General features: G+C 36.2%; 3 protein-coding genes across 3 annotated transcripts; 2 read left to right on the top strand and 1 right to left on the bottom strand.

Annotated features, from left to right (window-relative positions):
* The first annotated feature begins 5,653 nt into the window (after positions 1-5,653).
* Positions 5,654-7,625, top strand: msx3 (muscle segment homeobox 3). The gene is made up of 2 exons (XM_059565525.1): positions 5,654-6,173; positions 6,733-7,625. The coding sequence occupies exons 1-2, from the start codon at positions 5,765-5,767 to the stop codon at positions 7,146-7,148; spliced, it is 825 nt and encodes a 274-aa protein (XP_059421508.1). The 5' UTR covers positions 5,654-5,764; the 3' UTR covers positions 7,149-7,625.
* Positions 7,626-9,097: 1,472 nt separating this feature from the next.
* Positions 9,098-11,847, bottom strand: znf511 (zinc finger protein 511). The gene is made up of 6 exons (XM_059565524.1): positions 11,571-11,847; positions 11,296-11,369; positions 10,666-10,867; positions 9,724-9,848; positions 9,377-9,556; positions 9,098-9,273 (listed from the first exon to the last, which is right to left on the bottom strand). Exons 1-6 carry the CDS (start codon positions 11,796-11,798, stop codon positions 9,207-9,209), a joined length of 876 nt encoding a protein of 291 aa, XP_059421507.1. The 5' UTR covers positions 11,799-11,847; the 3' UTR covers positions 9,098-9,206.
* A 1,007-nt stretch (positions 11,848-12,854) lies between these two features.
* LOC132157107 (disintegrin and metalloproteinase domain-containing protein 8-like) lies at positions 12,855-21,612 on the top strand. Its single transcript, XM_059566291.1, has 26 exons — positions 12,855-13,025; positions 13,228-13,437; positions 13,555-13,658; positions 13,762-13,835; positions 13,941-14,019; positions 14,100-14,176; positions 14,454-14,637; positions 15,038-15,103; positions 15,193-15,261; positions 15,366-15,535; positions 15,682-15,763; positions 15,890-16,023; positions 16,154-16,331; positions 16,880-16,969; positions 17,090-17,285; positions 17,474-17,540; positions 17,630-17,798; positions 17,890-17,967; positions 18,263-18,347; positions 18,446-18,563; positions 18,659-18,842; positions 18,956-18,991; positions 19,092-19,148; positions 20,368-20,445; positions 20,549-20,623; positions 20,790-21,612. The coding sequence occupies exons 2-26, from the start codon at positions 13,386-13,388 to the stop codon at positions 20,832-20,834; spliced, it is 2,547 nt and encodes an 848-aa protein (XP_059422274.1). The 5' UTR covers positions 12,855-13,025; positions 13,228-13,385; the 3' UTR covers positions 20,835-21,612.
* Positions 21,613-22,571: the final 959 nt, after the last annotated feature.

The following is a 22,571-nucleotide window of genomic DNA, read 5'->3' as shown; positions in this document are numbered from 1 at the left end:
TCTGTGAGGAAGTCAAATGGCTCTAAGATTGAGGCCATGATGTTAGCCTAAACTGATTGGGTCAGGTCAAGCTCTTGTTAAGTCAAATAAAAGGTCAAGAAACTTTTTACTTATCCGTGTCACCGGAGGCCTCTGTTTTAAGTGCCCCCTCTGGGCAGAGTAAAAAATCTTAAGGTAACCCTATGCGCATGGACATAAACACAAGCCCAACTTGCCAAAGCAGTTTCCCTTTTGGGGTAGTTAAGCATTTATGAGGCCTGACCTCCGCTGGTTTCACTCGCAAAAACCCATTGGGTTCTAGTTCAAAAAGACGGCAAGAGAACGCCGGTCAGAAAGTGAAGAGAAATAACTCGACCCAGGCCTGTTACACCTCAGTCTAGAGTAATATAGGTTTTGTTAACATTTACATAACACTTTTGGCAGGCCTGGGATTCAATTGCTGCTCTTGTTTGCTGTCACTGATACAGCAATAATCATTATCCAAAAGGGTAATTCTCCCCATACTTGGCGAAGTCATGATTGTGAGATGTAAGTGATCGTTTTAATTTTCACTCAGTGGGATACAGCCGTTGCGCTCTGCCTACTTCTGTCACATCAACACTTCATCTTGGCCACCATTTCACAGAGGGCTATAACCGTGTCCCATTGTGCCTCTGACAAGGGTTTAAGGTTCCAATTGTCTCTATAAAACCCGGGAACAATGTTCAGATGTAATCCTTTTGGAGCCTGATGCCACTTGCTGGATTTTTATGAGAATGGTCAGTTACTGGACATAATGTCCCTTGTGTCAACAACTTCATCTTAGGGCGACTTTTCAAAGTGCTCTTTAACATTTAAGCAAATGGATAATCTACAAAACTTGGCTCTCACTGTTGTGATCACCCTGGCAACACAACAAGAGTTACTCGTTAAACACATACTCACAACAGACTAAAGGAGACTGCAGTTTCTACAATTTTTAAAGAGGTACAATTAGCACAATTGCTCTAGAACATACTTGTTTGCATTCAAGCCTTTAAGGTTTTGAGTCTTTTTATCAGATCAGCCAACTTTCAGTCACACTGTGAAAATGTCCATCCTACTCCATGGCGACCTTGAAGAACTGATCTGCTTTCAAGGTCTATAATGACTTCTGACATAGTTTACTAGCCTCCACGCTGTGACAGAAATGTCTTCTGGAGTCAAAGGCGGAAATCTCTGAAACAGGGCACCACTCTGGAAGCCTAAAGCCAAACATAGTGAGATTATACTTCAAGGGGGATTTTTTTCATAAAGGTATATGTATAAAAATGTGAGCAATAATAGGATAGATATATAATATTCTGAATATTGTCCTGCATAATTATGTTGATTTAACAGGCTCAAATCGTTTGCAAGCAATAACCTCCTACCACTAAATGATATGGACATACAGAATGGAAAAATAAAAATTATAATTATCAAAACTTAAATCTTGGGCGAGAACCTAATATGCACAAAAGGCTGAAAAGCAGCCAAATTTAAGGACAGCATGGAGAGACTGCACCCCACTAAGACACTGCTTGATACAGAGATGAAAACGGTCAAAATTGGACTACTGTAATGTATGTATGTAAATTGATCTTGACAAGCCAAAGTATTATCCATAGAACAAGATCTGATTAAAAAAACAAAAACCTTTAAGCCAAAAGTTCAAGTTCTGTGCCTTGGAGTATTCAGAAACACTGATCTCATTTAAAATGGTTACTTGCGCCCTTTGAAACCTCTGCAAGGATTTTCTTTGATCGTCTAAAAGCCTATGGTTATCATAACATGATGCCAATACAATCTGTACGGATATGCCGCAAGATTTACTGTTTGTAGACAGTCCATTTTCGCGGAGACTACAGAAAAGCATAGACTTGGTTATGAAGATGGAAATCTGTGACGATGACAGTCAAAGATTTTATATGCTTAGAAGTATTGCTTTCTCAAAGGTTTTCATGGTCCAAAGAGAAATGAAGCACAGATCAGAAAGACACTAACATGCTAGGATGAGATCACAAAATAGAGCTGTAAAACCTCAGAGATGAGATAGGTCTGTGACCTTAAACTCCATAAAGGGCATGTGTATGTGTGAGGTGGGGGTTGCCTCTCTGTATTATGGCATAACCACACATCTGTGATTGGCTCGATGTACAGCATGTCAGCACGGTTGGAGAGGGTATGAAACGTCTTGAACTATTAACGTCAGTTGGGCCAAGATGATGCCAATTTAACTAGAACTTCAACTATTGGTGTAGGAATACTATTGCATCATACAAGATATTGGCATGATTCTGAAACATTTGTCTAAACTGGCATTAAAAAGATATTTAATGTCATGTAAATCTGGAATATTTATTTAACTATGTGAGTTTTTCTGTTTTCAAACACTTAAGTTTGCTTATATCCAGTGAACTAGGAGCAAACAGAAATGGATCACTCTATAACTGACACAACTTTTCCCAACAATTTTCCCTTTGAAAAGATGCATTTTCCAACCACAAGAGTCTCTCAGCAATCAGCGTAGAATTCTGCTTGGCTGTATTTTTTTTAAACATGAGAATCAAAGCTAAGGATGCATGAGAAATCTATGTAACCCCCCTTGGACATAGACAAACATTCCATCAAGAACCAGATCTTTGCAAAACTTTGAACTCATGCACAGGGGACTAACATAAACAGTATTGTACTGCTTAAGAGCAATTGTTCCATTGGCAGAGCAATAGTCAAATCATGAGGGATTCCCAAAGAATAACATTGTGTGTTTACATTTCAAGTAATTATACTAACCTCAAGAAGAGTAACAGGAAAAATTAATTATTCAATAAAAAAGGTTGAGAGTCTAGGGAGACTGGAGGAAAGTTACGCATGACATTGAATTCCCCAGAGATGAAATAATGTCCTGAGACGACGGCAAAGGAAATTACTTAATAGCAATATAGAAGCAAAAGGCAACTGCAATGTCCTCAGATAGAAATCTTAATGTGGTCTTTTAACATATCAACTCTGACATTGGCTCTAAGAATATGAAAAGCTTGGTTTGTTAACAAATAATGAGGACATTGTGGCACACTTTACAGGATCTTAACTCTGGCTTAAATTGCGGTAGTACCAGGAAAAAAGAAAAAAAAATTTATATACATATATACACATATCTTCAGAAGCATTTTACAGTCCACTTGTGCAATCAAAAAGCAAATATTTCACATGTCAAGAGGTAATAACTGTAATATTTTTTTTTTAAATCACTAGACTTTTGAAAATCTCCATTTCAGATAATTAATATAAATAATTACTTAATCCCTTACATTTATGTAATGCTTCTCTGGGTACTTAAAGCACTTTACATTGTGAGGGGGGGGGGGGGGGGGTCTCCTCATTCACCACAAAAGTGCAGCATCCACCTGGATGATGCGACGGCAGCCATATTGCGCCAGAAAGCCCAACGCACACCAGTTTATTGGTGGAGAGAGGACAGAGTGATGAAGCCAATCAGAATAGTAGATAGTAAGCTAATGAAATGAAGATATGAAAATATTCCGTTATATGTCAGTACAGGGTACAAGTGAATAGTCTTAAAGGTCCTGTTTTCTATACTCATGTTTATATAAATACAGTTGTTTGGGTTCTTTCACATCTTAACCCTGTCAGCTCCTGCCATTTTGGGGTAATGAGTAGCACATAGACACACTACACTACTTACAGAATTTTGCTTTGTAATAAATCAGAGAACCACTTCCTTAGTAAATGTTTCAATATGTGCACTGGTTTTGAAGAACACTTGGAGTGGTATTCTCATGGGAGGAGGTTACATGGGCCTAGCAATTACATTCACCAAGGATTTCGCTGAAATACCGCCTTACCAAGAGCAGGCACTGTGGATCAGCAGAAAAAGCAGTCAACTTTTTTCTCATCGGTGTTGTTGGGCTGAAAGAAGACATGTAGGCTACTGTAGCTACATGAAGTCCACAACAACACTCATATCAAAAAACATAGTTACAGATAGAAAAAGCATTTGGATTATTTCTTAATCTTTCTAACAAATATTACTAAACAATGTAATATTTAATAGGCTGCACCAGCAACTCAATTTTACAAAATATCAAACAGCAGACTGTATCACTGTTTTGAGTAAGAATCACTGCCAAACCGCAGTTGTGAACGATGAATCGTGGTTCTGAAATAGATTCATATAAATTACACATCTGGCTAATAACAGCTGACCTAATTTAGCGGGTCATCTATCGAGGTTAAAAAAAAAGAAAGCTTCTAATAGCACACCGTCTTAACCCCCAACAGTTTTTTTTCTTTTCTTTTTTTTTCAACAGCTACATTTTAATTCCACTAGCATTTGAAACCGATCAAACGAATGCCATGATCCATAATGAGGACGCTATCCGACTCATAAAACCAACTGTTTCACAAATGTAAAATTCTGAACGTGTTTGCATAGTATGAGTTTTAAAGTAAGTGCATGATTTTAAAATTAAAATTTTCTTAAATTCAATATGAAAAAAAAACTTGTCCTATTATTAATCGTCGGTTATTAATTTGGCTTTACCTTGGAAAAAAAGGCCTAACTCGTTTTAAAAGGAGGGTAGAAACTTTACGATGGTCTACCGCCTTATTTTCACATAAATCTGCAAAGTAAACATGCATAATAAAAAATGATCAAGTCCAAACCTTTCTAAAAGGAGATGTAGTAAGGCAACAGTTAACTCAGTATTGCGCGCTGTCTGTGGGAACTGATTGCCCTCTGGCTATTGCCTTGACATTAAACTCTTCTAGGACAATTGGTTAAGTGGAGTTAACTGTTGCATATTCTCCCTGAGGTAGCTTCCTTTTTGATCTTGCCGAGACTGGCGCCTTCCAAAACAGGGCTTGTCTGCGTTATGAAATGCTTTGACTTTCGGTGAGGGGTTGCCAGTTGCGCCTCAATAGAGGCTTTCTGCAGCCTTAAAGGGCCAAGACAAGCTTTAAATTGTTGTAATGCAGCGTGACAAAATCATAGTCAGTTCAGTCACATCATTTTGTCCCGTCACAGTTTTATGGAAAAAGCTGAGACTGTTTTTTTCCATTAAACACTGGTTTTTGTTTTTCAGGTGAAACAGACTATGCGATTTAAAATTTAAATTTCAAAAAAGTAAATAATTTTTTTTTTTATCTCGGAGTCAAAAAAAAAACTAGTAGCCTATATCACAGGCCTTAATTTTCTACACATTCAATAAAACCCCTTAAAATTCTGTCCCACATGCGTTATAAAACAGTTTTCCACTATCTCCACTATACAGCGCTTTTATAAAGAAAACTCTCAGAAATCGTGGACGAGGAAGTGGTTTGTTTCGCTGTATGTTTCCAATAAGAGTTCAGTTAATGAGTACGGAGGCCCGCTATACAGACATCCCCTCTGGTTAATTGCAACAAAACTTCTCAAATGGCTCCTTGCCTCCAAGACTGGAGCCCCCAGAGCAATCAATAAACCACCTCGGCAAGACAAGTATGATTAACCATGCAAAATTTCTTTCAAAATCATTGTGACGTCTCAAAGAAACTGGTTTGACCAATCAGGACGAGCACGCGGAAAGTCATGTGGATGAAATGTCCAGCCGATTGGAGGGCGGCAGGGAAAAAAGAGAACTTTTGGAAGTTTATAGCTGCGAGTGCGCTCTGAAGAGTGAGGCAAGCGTCGCAAACGCGCGGCGGCAGAAGGGAGAGGCACTGGTGAACGAGTACAATTCAGGACGACTCATATTCTTATTGTATGGCCCCTTTATCATCCATGATGAATTCTTTTCAAGGGCCACTCTCCCAAGAAGGAAAACTACAGGAAGGCAAAAGCGCAGACAAAGAGGAGGCACAAAGCAACGATAAAGCGGCTGTCAAAGGATGTAAAGGCAAGGCGCTGAGTCTTCCGTTCAGTGTGGAATCTTTAATATCAGACAGAACAAGCACGCGGACTTTATACACGTCATCTGAATCTGGTATTATATCTCCGACCTCCGGTGGAGATGAGCGGCTGAGGCTCTCGCCCATTGCTCTTTACGCAGATAGAAAGATCCCAGTGGAGAGCGTCTCCAACCTATCCGACTGCAAGAGAGGAGATATGGAAGAACTAAATGACAAGGGACAGTCCGGCTGGTTTCAGACTCCCTCGTACACTTCTCCACCAAGTGAGTGGCTCAGCAGGGAAGCCTGTCAATAATATTATAGCCTAAACATGCATGCTTTACATAGGCTAGGCTATAGTAAAACGCACTGATAAAAATAAAATCGAGCAATATGTATATTATATTTAATCAAGCTCGTTTAGATTTAAAATTAGACTTTTGTATAAAAATTAAAAGAATGTGAGGCGTGGAGAGGAAGAGCCTGATGTCATCCAACAGTAGAATAGCTGACCAGCTACGTCTGCAAAGTTGCAAAAAAAGTTTAAGACAGTTTAGTGGATCGATTTGAATGACAAAAAAACAGGCTATATTTCCGTATCTGTATGTAGAACTTTTAAGATTAACCTGATAGGCTAATGCATAATTATGCTCTTCATAATGCTGAAAATAAACGTGTGGCTTCGGCAGAAAAAAGTAAGGCAATGGCAATGTAATTTAATGTAGCCTAAAGTAACATCACTGTAATGTAATTTACAGTAATGTAATAAAATACATATAATAATATAAACTGTAATATAATTTGTCAAACTAATCAGTTCAATGTTTTGTTATTTGTTCGCAGGGCACACAAGTCCACCTCCGTGCACCCTCAGAAAGCATAAGAACAACCGAAAACCGCGGACCCCGTTCACCACCTCACAGCTGCTCGCTTTGGAGAGAAAATTTCGTCAAAAACAGTATCTTTCTATTGCAGAGAGAGCGGAATTTTCCAATTCACTCAACCTCACAGAGACTCAAGTTAAAATCTGGTTTCAAAACAGGCGAGCAAAGGCAAAAAGACTACAAGAGGCCGAACTAGAGAAACTCAAACTTGCAACCAAGCCATTATTACCTGCGTTCGCCTTTCCGTTCCCCCTCGGAACACACGTTGGTTCTCCACCCCTCTACGGACCGTCCAGTTCCTTTCCTAGACCTGCCTTACCAGTCCCAGGACTTTTTGGTGGGCCAGTGACCTACGGAATGTATTATTTGTCTTAACTTTGTGAGCACGTCCTTCAGTTCACCGTCTGTAGCACGAGCGGTTCTGCCAGTCAGAAGACGAGTGAAATACGAGCAAAATATGTTTTGTTTAGAGAACTCTACAGCAATTTAAAATATATTACTCTTGTGATCTACACAGTTTATTCCAAAAGTATCGAGTCCACGAATTGGCTTTAAAAGTGCAATGAATCTTTCCTGAATACTTTATCCTGTATTATAAGCATACACAACACGCTATGTGGCTAATTGTCTTAGTCTCAGAGAAAATAATTTGAAAGAGATCATTTCTACTGAGGGCACCGCCGATTTGGCAAGTGTCTAGATCAGCATCACTTGTTAATGAGAGATGCGCTAGAAAACACGTAGTGTGCTCTGAAATGTATACATGGTCTGTACCAGTTCCAACAAAGCTCTTACAGAAATTACCTTATAATTATTACTAAGATTTTTCTAACTTAAAGAGCTTGTTGCGACTGACAGCAGAATCATAAAGTAAAAATAAAAAAAATTGCAGTTCAACTATGTTTTATGAGATTGCTACTTTCCATTACTTGGCTATAGGCTGCAAAATTCGGGCCTACATAGATGGTAAATGTGAGCCTTTTTAAAATGAATACGTGTATTTTCACGCAAACCAAATATTTTCTAGCATAGCCTATTACAAAGATTGTACCCAGTTAGCTACAATTTGCGAAAACACTGCCAATAGGCCCAAACGTCTTTTCTTTCCTTTCTGCATTAATTGGACAGGTTACCCAGTCTTAGTTTGAAATACGTGGCTTGTTATTCTGTTGGACTCTATTGAAGAGGAACTAGATGCAGAGACAACCAGCATCGTCCTATATAGGCTACCATATTTTTTTTTTTACTAAACTTCACCTCCCAAACGTTGGATACAGAGGACTTTTGGCCTGTTGATTGATTTTTCGCTTGTTTAGCCATAATCCCTTCAGTAGACTACATGTATGCTAGTTTGCTAGGTTGTAAAATTAATGTCTAGATTTTTATCATTGTAAATACACGTATATATCACAGATTTTGCATTCCCCATTTGAATAAATTACAAATAGAATTGCTGATATTTATACACTGTTTACATTTATCTTCTGTAAATTATTGTATATTTTATATGTATATACACAAATTAGAAAAAATCTTTTGCATTAAAAAATAATCTCACAGAGACTGATGTGTACAATGTTATTATTTATACGTTTAAAAACAAACTTTTATTTCAGTACTCCGCTAGATGATTTTTTTTGTTTTGTTTTTTGTTTTGTCATACATAAACCTAAATCAAAAGTCTAATCGATGCGCTACGCAGCTCGCTTTTGAAATTTGTATCTTAACTGTTGCTTCATGTATTAAATTGTTTCGGATACTGACAACAAACGTTTAATTTAGGCTAACAATCAGGCTAAACGGACAATAATAATAGGCTAATAATAATTTCAATGACATGAAGATTCTATTAATAATACACAGAAAAAAGAAACATATTCCAATAACAAGCAAAATAAAGCATATAAATTAAAAGATCACACGTTTTTACGTTTAACTTCACGACCAAAAAAGAAATAAAAAATCTTAAGTAGACTACATGCAGATACGAGCCCTTTAGATAACCTTCATGTTATTTATAGTGTTACAAAATCCAAATCCCCTTCAAACCGAGTGGAGAACACAGTTGCAACGCGTCTTGAGTTTTTATTAGTAGTTTTTGCGCGAGTTTCACTCGCCATCATTACACGCTTTTTATTCATTGAGTCTGAAAAATCTAGCGACGTGTTTGTGCCATTCGTTAAAAGCATTTATAAAGTTGAATATTTTTGAACATATTTAAAGACATTTTCCTCGACATTAGACTTTCAAACTCCTTGCCACAACCGACTGCCAAAGTTTTGCATCTGATTACTAATCTCAACCATAAAAAGAGACAAGACATCTTTTTAAAGACTACTTTGACAAGTTTTATTACAAAAATACTGCTCTGGACAAACAAATTCTTTACCAAGCAAACGTGGTAAATTGTTTGCATTTAATAAAAACGTTGGCCTACTTCTTTCTTCTTCCTCTGAAGCCTCTGACTGAGCCTTGACCGAAGCAAATGGATGATGGAACTCTGGAGGAAAGATGATAATCAACACAAATAGTTCTGATCACTGAGTCAACAGGGTAATGAAACTTAATCATTTATATGAATCCATGACCATAAATTCACCCACTTGTATGAATATGTTGGCTTTAGATTAGCTGTCTGCACTGGTTCTGTTTCTACAGTCTTCACGCTTTCTGGGTCCGGGGTCAAGGAGAAGTCCATCGACTCGCTTTCTTGGTGAACAGTTGCTGTTTCAGAAACCTCCATATTTGCAGCCTTCTTCTGTTGTGTCTTTCTTTCTCGCATTCTGTTGATTAGCATGAGATTATGATAAAAAAAAATTCTAGAGTGATAAAAGTAGCTAATTATATTAGGCCATTTAGGGTAAAATATGAAATGACTGGATATGAGAGCAAAATTTAAATTCCTATAATCTAAAATGGCCCATAATTTACATTAGTATTAACACCAAACCTTCCGCTCTTCTTTGCTTTGTCAAATCTGAAGTCTGCTGGATAGCTATGTGTTCTGATAAGATGATCTTTCCTCTCTTTGCTTGTTTTGAATTTCAGTCCACATCCCTCAACCAAGCATTCATACTGAAAATCGATATTAACATCACACAATCAGCAAAAATAAAATGTTTTCATAAAAAATTGCAAAAATGAAATATATTTGCTGGTTTAAACATGGAGGAAACGTGTGCTCATATTCTTTCACAACTGGTATTTTTGTCCCATTAAAATCAGTTTCAAACTACTGAAACACGCAATGAATTAAAGCAACTCGCTATTGAAACCAGTAGGTGGCAGCATTTCGCTACATAAAAGATATTTGAGTTTGATGTATATCTACTTTCCAAATGTATAAAATAGTTATGAATATATATTTTTAAATGATTTTATGTAGTATTTCCAGTGCATATATATATATAAAAGATATAAAACATATATATAGATATAAAACATCAAAAGTATATGTGCTGTGAGTATGCAATACAAAAACAAACTGCTAAAAACAACTTTTTTTTGCAGCCGCTGTTCTTAAATAAATAATTAATGGAAGGCTGCCTGCAATGACACTTAAATCCTTATTAACTTATTTAAAATGTAGTAAATAAAATTAAGGCTGATGATACACAGGGCAACTTTTTGATTAATGTTGCCATCAGTGTGCAACAAGGGGAGACACAGGGCCCACAACCAATCTAATGTATCCAGATAGAAATATGTTACCCATTCTCAGTGGGAAAGTGCCCAAGCAACATTGCTCAAAAAGTTGCCCTGTGTATCATTAGCCTAAACCTAGTAAGCATATAATCCTACAAATACCACTTAACGTGACCCCACAACTTCATACAACAATATGCATCACTCCCTACACTCCTATAACATCTGATGTTACAAATGATATTACCATGCATTGTTTCTCTGCCATGACCTGGAAGAGAGAGTCATGCCACTCCAGGATGTGCACCTCCAGCAGTTGGTTTGATGGAAATGAGCGCTTGCAGTTGGAACACACATTTCGATGTAATGAATTGTAGTGGTGTTCATACCCTTCCAAAGTGTCAAATAACTGCCTGCATCCCGCGATGTGACACCTGAACTCAGAGATACTGGGAAGAGGGTTGAAATATCAGTGGCACATTGTATCAATTCAAGAGGAAGTCAGTTGCTCAAAATGTTCTAGCACTCATCCAAGTGAAGTCATCAGTAAACTTATGGTGGAGATTCCCAGAACTTGACCTCATCTGATATGGTGGCATGACATTACTCAATAATAATACTAAAATCTAAAATCTCAAATTACATAATGACAGCCACAAAGAAAGAAAGAAACAGCCCGTTGACCATTAATATAGCGACATCGACTGATATTCTCCATAAACATGGTAATTAGCAATTTAGTTTTAAAAGCTTTAACCAATAAGATGAATACTAATGATCTCAATTGCATCTATCAATTCATTTGATTATTAATCATTTGTTAATTCATATTTGCTTAATTACAAAGCAATATTAATGGTGAAACCACGCTACTCACGTCGGAGCATGTTCATCATCTGCAATAGCCGTCACGACATCCTGTAGGTACATGTGCCTGTGAATGTCGCCATCCTGTTGAATTACACATTAAGAAATCAGGATTTTGCTAAATACCCCATCATTACGTCATTACAGTCATGTAGCCTACTCTCTACTAACTTCGTCACTCTTAAGTAACACACAAACTGAGAGATAAACAGGCAATTGTTGCTATACTAGCAAAGGGAAGGAGCTTTTCTGAAGTGCAATAAAAATAACTATCAATCTACAAACCTCAAAAAATTCATCTTCTGCAGCAAGTCGAAGTCGTTGAGGTCTGAAGCTAAAAGGAGAAGCAGCATTTTCATTCCCACTTTCTTTTTGTTGCAAACCATGCCACTCCGATTGCCTATTTTCAATCACCGGAATCTTTTCCGCAAGAATTTTGGGTGTTGCAGACCCCAACAGTTCAATTAATTCAGGTTGCATCATTATATTCAAGCTGTAGCATTGTATCAACATACTACATGTAGCCTACAACCGCCTTGCGATTCCGTGTCAAAATAAAAGTCCTCAAACTAAAAGCCACTTGAGTGCACGCAGGGTGTACGATTGCTTGAGAAGCTGTCTTGTCATTTTATTTTGATACGAAACAAAGTTCAATATAATAATTAAAACAAGGTTTATGTTTTATAGTTTTACATATGAGTCTTAAAAGCAGTGCCTGCAGTACCAAAAGGAACTAGAGAAAAACTGTCAAAATTGCACCTGCAGAATATATCCACAGGATGTCAGCACAGTCATTCCAGTTTTGCTGTTCATCCATTTTCCAAACCTTTTGTCCTTAGTATCACATAATAATATTAATAATTAACATCTCAATATATTGGCTAAACTGACAAAAAAATAACAATTTTAAATTATATCAGTTAGTTCCCTTAAACGACAATCACATTTTTAAAAATTGTTTTATTACTACTGTTTCATGTAATTGGCAATATATTAATAACTAATCCAAGTGTTTTAAAATTATTTTTTCTAGTCAAAATATTAAAATAAGTTTTTAAGAAGCCTAAATTTTATTTGGAATGTTGTTTTAAATGGTGTTTATTTTACGTGTGCATGTGTTTCCTATGTCCTCAATTACACTTTCTTTCCCAACTGTAATCTTTTGTCCTTTATGACATCTTCCAGGAAATTGCATAATTTCTGTTGGCAAAGCAGAACAAAAATAAAGCTACGATGTCTATTTTAGACATTTTCAATATTTATTTAAACTTTAAATAAAGTTTAATTAAATTAAAATATAAGCAATTAAATATTTATATCAGAGGTGTCAAACTTAATTCCTAGAGAGCCGGAGCCCTGCAGAGTTTTGTTCCAGACTTGCTCAAACACACATACCATGTAGTTTTCAAATAAGCCTTAAGGACTTGATTCTAGTTGTATCAGGTGCGTTTAATTAGGGTTTAATCTAAACTCTTCAGGGCTCCGGCTCTCCTGGAATCGAGTTTGACACCCCAGGCCTAAAGGCTTCTTGCCCTAGACAGGCTGCAATCTTACATTGGTAGTGGGAATTTATGAATATTTTGGTTCTGTGAACCACTTATAATTTCCTTTAATACCATGGTTGATGTATTATCCTGTACATGTGAAACTTGCTAAATTTGGTCATTTAAAAATAACAGCACATTCTCCTTAGAGGCGCATCTTCCCCCATCTAAACCGACTATTAGTGGATTCTATGAGGTATTAATTTGAACAGAAATAATATTTGATTTAGTTACAGAGTTGAAAAGATAGCTGCAAAATCTTAGCGCTCTAAATTATATTCTGTCTGGTGGCCTACATAGGTCTAATGTAGCCTAGAAATCGTTAATAACAAAACAAATAATTAAAAAGTATTGTCGTGCCACATTTACACAATGAAAAAATACTGACACATTTACAGGCCCGTGACTCATTAGTGACCGGTTTGCTGTTACCGGATGAGGAGGTAGTCTCTTCATGCTAATTTACCGGATAACCGAGGCGGAGCTTGAACTTTCAAGTAGTCAAGATCCCACAGCTGCCCACGAGTCCCGGAGCGAGTCCACAGGACAGTGAACCATGCGATACACTGGATTATTTATATCACTGCTTTCTTTTGTTTATACATGGGGTGAGCGCGCAGCTTTATGAAGATTATTTTACAGCGCGAATCATGTCACAGTGCGTGATGCGTTTTTAATTTACACGTAACACATACTGATGATTTGTTTATTCACTGTTGCTTTAGAGAATCTCGAGGCAGCTTTACCTCATGTGATGCGCTATGATGTGATCCGACTCCGACCTCAGGCACTGAAAGAGCGAGCGAGGAGGAGCGCCTCTGCTCTCAAGGTCCGCTTTTTTCAGACTAGTTTTGTAAACTGAAATAATATTGACATCTCTTGGGATGCTTGATTTGACTTTTACTCATGCATGCTTGCTTTCATCCTTTCAGATATATCCTGAACATCTTGAATATGATTTGGCTGTAGATGGGAGGAACTTCACAATTTCTTTGCACAAAAATATGTGAGAATATGGCTGTTTAGAAATATAGGCTATAACAACTCATGCTCTGAACTTGTATTCATACCCAGCCTAATTAAACTTTCTTTCCTTCTTTTTTTTCAACAGGGAGCTTTTAGGAAAACATTACACCCTCTTACATTATACCAAAGATGGGCTTTCAGAGACAGAGTCTTCAGACAGCACTGTATGTTTAAATAGTAGGTTGTTTCTGTCTGACACAGTATATGAATGTTGCTGCTTAACTGTTTATGATTTTGACTTTAGGATCACTGCTACTATCAGGGACATGTCCATAATTTTGAGGAATCTTCAGTCAGTGTTGGACTTTGCTCTGGCATGGAGTAAGAACATTTTCAATTTTAAGCCAATTTTGTAAACTATAGATGTGATTGAATATTAAATGCATTCAAATTAGTATCAAAATGTGTTAAATATACCCTGAATCCACTTTGTGTACAGTAAAAAAGATATTTCAGAGTTGCATTTCTTGGACTGTGCCTTTAATAAGTTGTTTTAAACAGTGTGATCTAAATAACTTCTAAATGTGTACAGTTAATATCAACAAATATTTTCTACATTTCTCCCTCTCTAAAATATTGTATCTTGTTCATCATTTAGAGGGTTTCTGAGGGTCAAAAATCAAGTTTACTTGATTGAGCCCCTAGAAGAGTCTTTGGATGGTGACCATGCAATTTATAAGCAAGAGCATTTAAGGACCAAGCAAGGGGTCTTTGGATACATTAATGACACCGTCTATGACCTTGGTCCAAAGTCTAGTGGGCTGTATAAAGGCAAAAATATGGTAATGATATTCTAATGATTCAGTTTAGTTCATATGGTGCTTTTTGTAATACATATTACTTCAGCACAGCTTTACATGAGATAAATGTTTCTAAATTTCAATGAATTTTTATCAAAGTAATGTCCATATGGCAGAATTATGCAGTAAATTAATGGCATGTATTCAAGCAAGTAATCATATTGTGTAATGTAAGCTTATTATATGAGGAATATGCTGTGTTTAGCATCATATATTTAACCATATATTATTTAGTGTTGGTTTCCAACATAGAAAATAATCCTGTACTCGCTCCTTATTTCATAATTAAGCAGCATGTTTAATTTGTACCTCAATATCTTATTTATAATGTGTTTACAATGTACAGTTGTAGGACAATAATTTTATTTCAACTGCTCTTCAGAAAAACAAAGCCCCCGTAGGAGGACAGCGGATTGTTGAGACAGTTTTGGTCATTGATAATACAGAGGTACGAATTTCGTTTAATGGGAAAAAATATCTTGAGTACTGATTTGTAGTGTTTATATTGTTAAAATATATCTACATATTTTCCTTCAGTACCAGAAGTTTGGAAGTTTTAAAAAGATTGAAGAAAGAATGATGTTGGTTGCAAATCACGTAGACAAGGTATCAGACAACTTTGATCTTTCATTAATTAACAGGTTATGCATGATGACTAAATTATTTTTAAAATATTATTTATATAATTGTTTGTTGTTGTTCACGTTCAGCTTTACCGGCCTTTAAACATACGTGTCAGGTTGGTTGGACTTGAGATTTGGTCTAATAGAAACTTGATTGATGTCAGCGATATACCAAAAGTTACTCTGGAACGATTTCTACTATGGCGTCAAGATAGCCTTCTCAAGAGGAAGAAGCATGACAATGCCCAATTTGTTACGTGAGTCACTGATTGCTCATCTTAATCAGTTTCTGTGCTGTGAATGCCACATTTTTACTCACACTACACACTTCCCTTTAAAATACATCCAACCACAAGCTTTAAGACATTAAACTTTTATGCCTCACGTTCTCTTTTTTCATCAGTGGTGTAGATTTTGAAGGAACAACAGTTGGGTTGGCCCCAATGCATGCTATGTGCTCTCCATCCTCTGGTGCTGTGAATCAGGTATTTTTATGAGCATATGTTTATATATGTAAATTAATAGATTAAAAATGTAACTTTTCTAATGTTTGAAAAAGCTTTGGTTGTGGTGAAGTATATAATGACATTTAGTGTTTTTTCTTTACAAAGGACCATAATAAAAATCCCATTGCAGTGGCATCTACCATTGCCCATGAAATGGGACATAATCTTGGCATGTCTCATGATGATTCAAACTGTGCATGCTCTTCTGACAAGGGCTGTGTCATGTCAGACACCATTGGGTGAGGCTAACTGAAAATACTTTTGATTAGAATACATTTATGCAATGGCACAAGAAATAAGGCAACTATTGTATTTGGTTTCTGCAGTTTTTTCACAGACCATAACATTTCTTACATACTTTTCCAACAGGGATGTTTACCCTGATTTATTTAGTACTTGCAGTCAATCGTCCTTAAAGGAGTTTTTGCAGAGCTATGACACCAGCTGTCTACTAGATGTACCAAATGAGGGTGAATTATATGGAGGCCCAGTTTGTGGAAATGCTTTTGTTGAAAAAGGCGAGGAATGTGACTGCGGAACTGTTGAGGTGTGACATTTTATAAAATTAGTTGTTTATAATGTAAGTTGATGCAACTTTGGCTTCTTAGTTAAAGTATGACTAAAATAGAGTTGTGTATTTGACTACATACAGTCAGGAAGAATACAGCAAAAACGATAATGTTCTGTAATGTTATTATAACTTATTATGAAATATTTAAATTTAAAATAACAATGAATGCAATTTAAAATGCATGATTATATTTAAAATTCTAATTTATTCCTGTGATGCAAAGCTGAAGTTTCAGCATTTATTACTCCAGTCTTCAGTGTCACATGACCTTTCAGAAATCATTCTCATATGCTGATTTGCTGCTCGGGAAACATTTCTTATTATCAATCTTGAAAATAGGTTTGCTGCTTGTTTTTCCTCAATGTTCTTTGATGAATATAAGGTTCAAAAGAACAACGTTATGTCTTTGAGTCTTCACTTTTGATAAATTGAGTGTGTCCTTGCTGAATAAAAGTATTAATTTCTATAAAAAATCTTACTTTTTTTTTCTTTCTTTTTTTATCCATTTTTTATTTCAATTATAGGAATGCAACAATCCCTGCTGCAATGCCACCACGTGTCGACTAACCCAAGGTGCCCATTGTGCGCATGGAGAGTGCTGCCACAATTGCCAGGTATCGGCAAAGCTGCCTACCAGGTCCCACAGGAAGACCAAACTAGTTGATATTGGACTGAAAATACATGTAAATGTAGATTATTGCCTTAATCTGTTTTGTTAATCCTCCCTTGTATAGCTGAAACATTCCGATAGCATATGCAGAAAGAGTGCTCACGACTGTGATTTGGACGAGTACTGTACAGGAGAGTCAGCCTTCTGTCCTGAAGATGAATATAAGATGAATGGACTCCCTTGCAATTATAATCAAGGCTACTGTTACAATGGACAATGTCCTACACATAAGGAGCACTGCAAGATGCTGTGGGGATCAGGTAATATTCTTACTGAGCCATTGCTCAGAAACCGCTTTGTGTCCTCTTTTATCCTTTTTACAAAGATTTTAACAAAATCTTTACAACTTTTTTTGTTAAATTAATGTGTTTTTGTAAAATAAAGATTCATAAAGAAATTTAGGAAAATAAAAAATATATATTAACATCAATATCTTGTACATGTTTAGATGCTAAAGTGGATTCTAACACCTGCTTTCGTAATAATGTATTTGACAGAACCTCCAAGAGTGATGAGTAAGTGTAACTTAACTTTTCTTTGATGGCTGAAGACTACAAATAATATTTTGTACATTGTTGACACAATGGTATTCTGAATCCTACAGGCACATGATGTGTGGGAAAATATACTGTTATGGTGGGAATTCTTACCCCATAACCAATAGAATATCAGCAGTAACAATTAATTCAAAAACCTGCTACATAGCTGTGGATTCCTCGCCCACAGGTGACTTAGGAATGGTTCCAGCAGGCACCAAATGTGACATTAATAAGGCAAGTAAATAATGAATGGATATTGCCTTACAAAAAAAAGTACAAAGTGTATAAAATCTTGAATTTTTTTTTTTTTTTTAATAACCAACAGGTGTGTTACCACAACCTTTGCCAAGACATCAGTATATATGGCAGTGAGGACTGCTCTGACAAATGCAACAGTCATGGGGTGTGTGATTTTTATATATATAATAATAATAATAATAATATATATATATATATATTTCATTTCCATTTTCCATTACTTTTATAACAAATATTCTGTTTTCTCTCTCTCTCTTTCTCTAAGAAAAACAGTGTTGCCTGCAATATTTGTAATTCTGTGATATTGTGAAAGTCATTGCTTGTATGTGCTAAAACTATTCATCCTAGTTTTTTTTATTATCCATCTTAAATTTACATTGGAGACAGATCATTTAAAAGCAGAAACATGTGTAAACATATTACTGACTTCTATTTTAAAGGTGTGTAACCATGAGAGGAAGTGTCACTGTGATCCAGGCTGGGCACCACCCCATTGTGATGTTCAATTCTCGGAACGTCAAAAAAGTAAACCACATCATTTCTATATCTTTATAACTTCACGTAATTCAGTCATTGACCATACAAAACTAATGCTATGCCATGTCAAATTTTTACCTTAACAGTGACAAAAGAATCTGTGATAATTGGTGTGACTGCATCTGTAGTTGTTCTTGGACTGATCATTATTATTGGAGCACTTGTGTGTCACTGGAACAAAATAACAGAATTTAGAAAGAAAAGGTAGGATCTGTTATGCAGCTGATAATCATGAACTATACATTTCTGTTGTCATTTAAATCACTGTACTATTAATTAAATGCATTCTATTCGAAAAGGTCTTTGAAGGACATCCACACTTCCTCAGGCCAGTGTAATCAGGCATTCCAACCAGGAAGTGCAAAGAACAGCCCCAGATTCACACAATCACGCATAAGTCAACCAACTTTCCTTGAGTCATCCACCACTATGGCCTGCAAACCTCTTTACTCTCCAGCTACGGCCTTTAGACCAGCACCAATGGTAAAGTCATTCATTTAGCCTTGAAAAGGGCTGTTCAATTTGTGCTTGCATTAAAAGTCAATTTTAGGATCAAAGACTTAATCTTTCTACCACTTATTTCTCACTATGCACAGCCTCCAAAGAATGCACCACAAACTAGGACAGAACAGGTAGTTTATCTTTAAAAATGCATGCAATTTATTTAAAACTATTATTTAAAACTAAAACAGTTTTAACAAAAATAAAAATGTGTGTTCCATATTCTATTAGATTGTGAAGCCTTCCGGCCCACCTCCTGGTATTTCCATAAACATTCATCCTGTTCAGGTGAGGCACAGAGTATCTTAAAATGCACTACTAGCATTCAAAATTATCAAGATATTTTTAAAAAAGAAATAAATACTTTTATCAGCGAGGATGCATTGAATTGATAAAAAAAAACAGCATAAAGACATCTTTAAAATTTTTCTATTCATCAAAGAATCCTAAAAAACCATGATTTCCACCAAAATATTACAGATAATAAACCGATTATAATAAGAAATGTTTCTTGAGCACTTAATCAACATTAGTGCTTGATTTCTATTGATTCATAGCAGATTTATTTCTGAGGGATCATTTAAGACTGGCATTGGAAAATTCAGCTTTTTCATCATAGGAATAAATACGATTTTTAAATATATTTAAATTGGAAACAGTTTTAATTTGTAGTAATATTTCACAATATAACTGTTTTTACTGCATTTTATCAAATTAATGCAGCCTATGTTGAGTACAACAGATTTCTACAAAATGTACCAACCTCAAATTTTTTAATGAGACTATACTGTAGAATATACTGTATAATTAAAGGTGGGGTAACTGATTTCTGGTAGTCATGTTGATATTTCAAAATCAGAAAAACAAACATGGCATATTTTAATAGCTTCGCCCCACACATGTACACAACCCAGGCAATGATTAAGGCAGAATCTGCTGTATTAAACACATTATCTTACTTTTCGGACAAACTTTAGGAGCTGACACTTGAAACAGACAGTTGAGGAGGTTTAGATGGTCCAGGCTTATAGGGTGTGGAAATGAATGTGAAGGGAACGACAATATGATTGCAGATGAACAAACAAGCGAACATGACACACGAGCGTATTCAAGAAAAAGCCAGCATATATTAGTTCTGTGAAACAAAGCAAAACCAATGTTACTCACCTATCGAGAATAAACAAAGAAACCTCGGCGTCCGATCGCTCTCTTGATTTTTATCTTTCTGTCATCAGTCAGCTCAGCTAATGTCCTTCCTGTGGACCGAACTCCACATCATGAGTAGACACGCCCCTTACTGCTGATTGGTTTGTTTTGGTACTCGGCCTGACTCTAAAGCATTTTTGAAAAAATACATACCCCACTTTTATGTAAAATTTTCATTTTAATGTTGGTTACTTTTATTGACTCTAAGCTTATTACAGAGGTGACATAAAACAGAGGTGACTTGAAAATATGGTGAGACTAAAGAGCATTGTGTCATTTCTTATGTCATGTCTAAATTTAGTTTCAGGCAAAGCCCCTACTTCCACCAACTAAACCACTCCCTCCATCAAGACCATTGCCACCACTCGCATCTAAACCTGTAAGAGGCAATTGTTTACTTGAATAATTTAGTCAACATAAAGCACACCATCTGACGAAAATACCATTCAATACTATTAACCATTCTTTGTATGCACTGATAGGGGACAAAATCAAAACCACCTCCAGTGCCTCCTGTGAAGCCTACTGGGTTGCAGCCAGCATTCAGTCCACCTCAGGTGTTGTATGGTTTTATTGCTTTCCATTTAGCAGTTCACATATAAACTATAAAATATGCTGTCAATTATCAGAAAAATGTAATTGTTAATGCTAATTTATTCAAACTGCTTGGCAGTCTAGTGAGTAAATATCTGTGTTTTAAAAGCTCTTTTGCATTTACTGTAGGTTATCCAGAAAGTTGCACTGAAGCCTCCTGTTAAGACCAGATGATCTGTAACAGTATGATTTACTCAAAATCACTGGGAGCTTCAGAAGAACCTTGGTTAACAAAACATGGGCAGCAGTTTACAAGCTGAACAAGGTTTGTTGTTGTTGTTTTCTGTGGTATAGCTCTGAATAACAAGATGAAGTTAAGGAGAAGGTAAAGCAGAATGTAAGATTTGCACTGTAGGAATCGCTTTTTTTTTTTTTTTTTTTTGACCTTGTATGTTTGTTTTGTATTTTGGCTTTCTTTTCCTGTTTATTTATTTTATACTTTAAAGAATGTTATTTGCAAATGTTTTCAGTCCGTTCAGATTGTGTCTATGAAAGTCTACAGAGTTCCTCCTTTTAAAGTCCACATCACATTTGCTGCCTAGGTGGGGGATCAAAGGTTCTCTTTTTTTTTTTCTTTTTTTTTTCAGTGTGTTATGGTACATTAATTTTTGTTTATGCAGCTTTTATGTATTTGCAGTTTTATATCTTGTAATTGAAATTTGATTTTCATGATTTTGTGTAGAATTTCCTATTTACTTTTTGAAATTTTAAGAGGGGACCTGTAAAAAAAAGCTTGAGCCATGTGACCTTTCTGAAGCATTATTTGTCCATACATTAGTAATTTGCCTTATTTATAATTTTTTTTTTACATCCTCTTTGTTGTTTGGTTGTGATCCTTGTGGTTTTTGCTCTCAGACAAAGGCAAAACAATCTTTGCCCACCAAATATTTAAATTCAAAGCGTGCAATGATCTCAGCTGGTCTGATTTTACTCTTTAAATATGAGAATGTTTTTTGGGGGGTTTTTTTGTATCATTTGTTAACTATAATAAAGTTTTTCACATTTCTCTTTTAATCCATTTGTGTGGTTTATTTCCATATATTTGAATCGCGTCAAACGTCTTTGACCTCTACAGCGCCCTGTATTTTCGTTGCCTAGTGATTTAGAGTAAGTGAAGCATTTCTTCCCTAAACTGGTGGAGCTGCAAAACTACATGCACACGAGTAACTGGAGCACCCTGAACAGGCAAGCAGATTTATTTGTGCTCCACGCAGACAGTAATGCAAACACTGCGCTGCTTATCTGAGCCCCCCGTGTCGCTTGATACATTCCCCGGGGAATTGGAGGAATGTGACATTACACCTCAGCAACAACACTGGGATCTCCAGCTGAACTGTTTAACACTGACTGAGTCGAAAAATCTACCTAGACAGCATATGTAGAGCAGTGGGGGAAATAGACAGCAGTTTCCTACCAAATAAACATCTTTTATGTTTGTCTAGAATTGAACAACACACAAGTGCATAATGTTCTCATTTCAGAAACATTTTCTCCAAGCTGAACTTCCATATACCTGAAGAGACGGTGAAGAATATTGTAGTCAGCACACAGTCTACATCAAACCAGTCCTTTGCTCTCTGAGAGTGAAGATAGAGAAAAACAATTAGATGGCACACTGGTGGGTCTGTGTGTGTATTTGCATTTGCATTGCTACAGCATCTTTCTTTCGATATAATTTCCTCTTTCTTTATAATGGTTGAATGATCAGTTATTTAACCCTGCCTTAATCTTTTTTACAGGATTTGGAATATTACAGCACTACAACTTGACAGTCCAGATCAGATAAATACTGTAAATGTACATAGAAATGTGGATTTAGGTTCCCATTGGTTATAATCTACAATATAGGGCATTCAGGGCCGGCCCTAGCGTTTTAGATTTTCAAAAGGGACCCCCGTACCTACATTTTTA

The sequence above is a fragment of the Carassius carassius genome, chromosome 14 (assembly GCF_963082965.1).
Source record: "Carassius carassius chromosome 14, fCarCar2.1, whole genome shotgun sequence".
NCBI lineage: Eukaryota > Metazoa > Chordata > Actinopteri > Cypriniformes > Cyprinidae > Carassius > Carassius carassius.
The sequence above is the reverse complement of the archived record's forward strand: the minus strand, read 5'-3'. Positions and strand labels throughout refer to the sequence as shown.